General features: G+C 47.5%; 1 protein-coding gene across 3 annotated transcripts in view; it reads left to right on the plus strand.

The window, feature by feature from the left end:
• LOC106820924 (carbohydrate sulfotransferase 13-like) overlaps positions 1-1,846 on the plus strand; it is a 24,745-nt gene that overhangs the window by 6,330 nt on the left and 16,569 nt on the right. For 2 of the 3 annotated variants that reach the window (XM_014825526.1, XM_014825527.1), the window contains exons 3-4: positions 446-558; positions 833-1,750. In XM_014825526.1, the coding sequence (XP_014681012.1) occupies positions 446-558; positions 833-1,714 (995 nt within the window). In that variant the 3' untranslated portion in view covers positions 1,715-1,750. The remainder of the gene's footprint in view (positions 1-445; positions 559-832; positions 1,751-1,846) is intronic. The other variant, XM_014825528.1, reaches the window with a different exon arrangement.

The following is a 1,846-nucleotide window of genomic DNA, read 5'->3' on the forward strand; positions in this document are numbered from 1 at the left end:
AGTATAATAATACATAATATTATAATACATAATAGTAATACAGTATACAGCATACAGTAATACATAGTATAATAATACATAATATTATAATACATAGTAATACAGTATACAGCATACAGTAATACATAGTATAATAATACATAGTAATACACACAGTAATACAGTATACAGCATACAGTAATACATAGTATAATAATACATAGTAATACACACAGTAATACAGTATACAGCATACAGTAATACATAGTATAATAATACATAGTAATACACACGGTAATGCAGTATACAGCATACAGTAATACATAATATAATAATACATAGTAATACACAGGTTATTATTATCTCTTTATCTGATCACATAGTTCTCTCAGTTTGTCTGACAAGTGGCACCGCAGTACGGACTAACGTGTGTTATGAGTTTTTCGTGTCTTCTTCGCTTCGGTAGGTTTTGCTTTGGCGATGACAATTTACCGGATGCATTCAGATCCGCAGACTCAGTCTCTGTCACCGTGTAGACTCCCTACGTGGCGGGACACACGGACGACAACGACGACGCCGGTGCGCTATACTCATTATAGTTCATTAAGTTATTGAGTAATTAATTAGTTTAGTTTTTAATAGCATTCGTTTTTTCATTTATTAATTCATTAATTCATTAATTCATTCGTTCATTAATTTATTAATTAATTAATTCATTCATTTATACATAATTCATTCGTTCTCTCGTTCAATTATTTATTCATTCACGTGTATACACGCACACGCACGCACGTACGCACGCACGCACACTTGCCATTATTAATTTCTCGTTCTCTTGTTTCTCGTTCCACAGCAGACCAACGCGACCCGCGTAACCATGACGACGGTCGCTCGCACCAACGCCGCCAGACGGCACTTGCTACGGCAGCGATGCCAACTCTACGGCGAAGCGAACGCGACCAGCGCCTCTAGCGGCAAGTGGAAATCTCGTCTGCTAGTCGTAGACAAGTATAAGCTAGTCTACTGCTCCGTACCGAAGGCCGGAAACACGAACTGGAAGCGGGTGCTGCTCTCGCTGCTGCTGCCATCTGGTGGCCGCCCCCCGGAGACGGTCAGTTTCCACGAGGCGCACCATTCTCCGTCGCTGCTCCGGCCACTGTCCAGTTACCCGTCCGACGACCAGCAAAGCATCATGCGCACCTACTACAAGTTCGTGTTCGCGCGCGACCCGCTCTCTCGTCTGCTCTCAGCCTTCCGCAACAAAGTCTTGGGCGTCGGCGGCGTCGACGACAACCACCGGAAGTTACTCGTGCCGCTGCTGATGCGCGGACGCGGCGACGTCGGCGACGCGTGGACGGAGTTTCGCCGGAAGCCGCCGACGCTAGCAGAGTTCGTCGATTACGTCATACAGTGTCACGAGCGACGCGGAACGCTCAACGTTCATTGGTCGCCCGTCGCCGACCTGTGTAACGTCTGCGGCGTCGACTACGATTTCGTCGGCAAGATGGAGACGGTGGCCGACGACGCGCGCTTCGTGCTCGCGGTGCACGGACTCGCCGACGTCGTGGTGTACCCTGAGCGGCGGGACACGGGGTACGAGGCTGCAGAGGAGACTGCGGGCGAGCTGAGGCGCGAGTATCAGGGTATACCGGCGCGAGATCTCGCGAAGATCGTCGCCATGTTTGCCAAAGATTTCGACGTGTTCAATTATTCCTTGTTCGATCATTATGTATAGTAGACGGCGGCGAGGGAGTGACAGAGAGAGAGAGAGGCATCTGGTTAGTGGGAAAACAATGACACTCTGTATTTAGAGAGTCGTCAAAATCACAGACCTAGTTGGCGTTAGTGGGAAAGCAATGATACCCTG

Source organism: Priapulus caudatus, unplaced genomic scaffold (genome assembly GCF_000485595.1).
Source record: "Priapulus caudatus unplaced genomic scaffold, Priapulus_caudatus-5.0.1 Scaffold52, whole genome shotgun sequence".
NCBI lineage: Eukaryota > Metazoa > Priapulida > Priapulimorpha > Priapulimorphida > Priapulidae > Priapulus > Priapulus caudatus.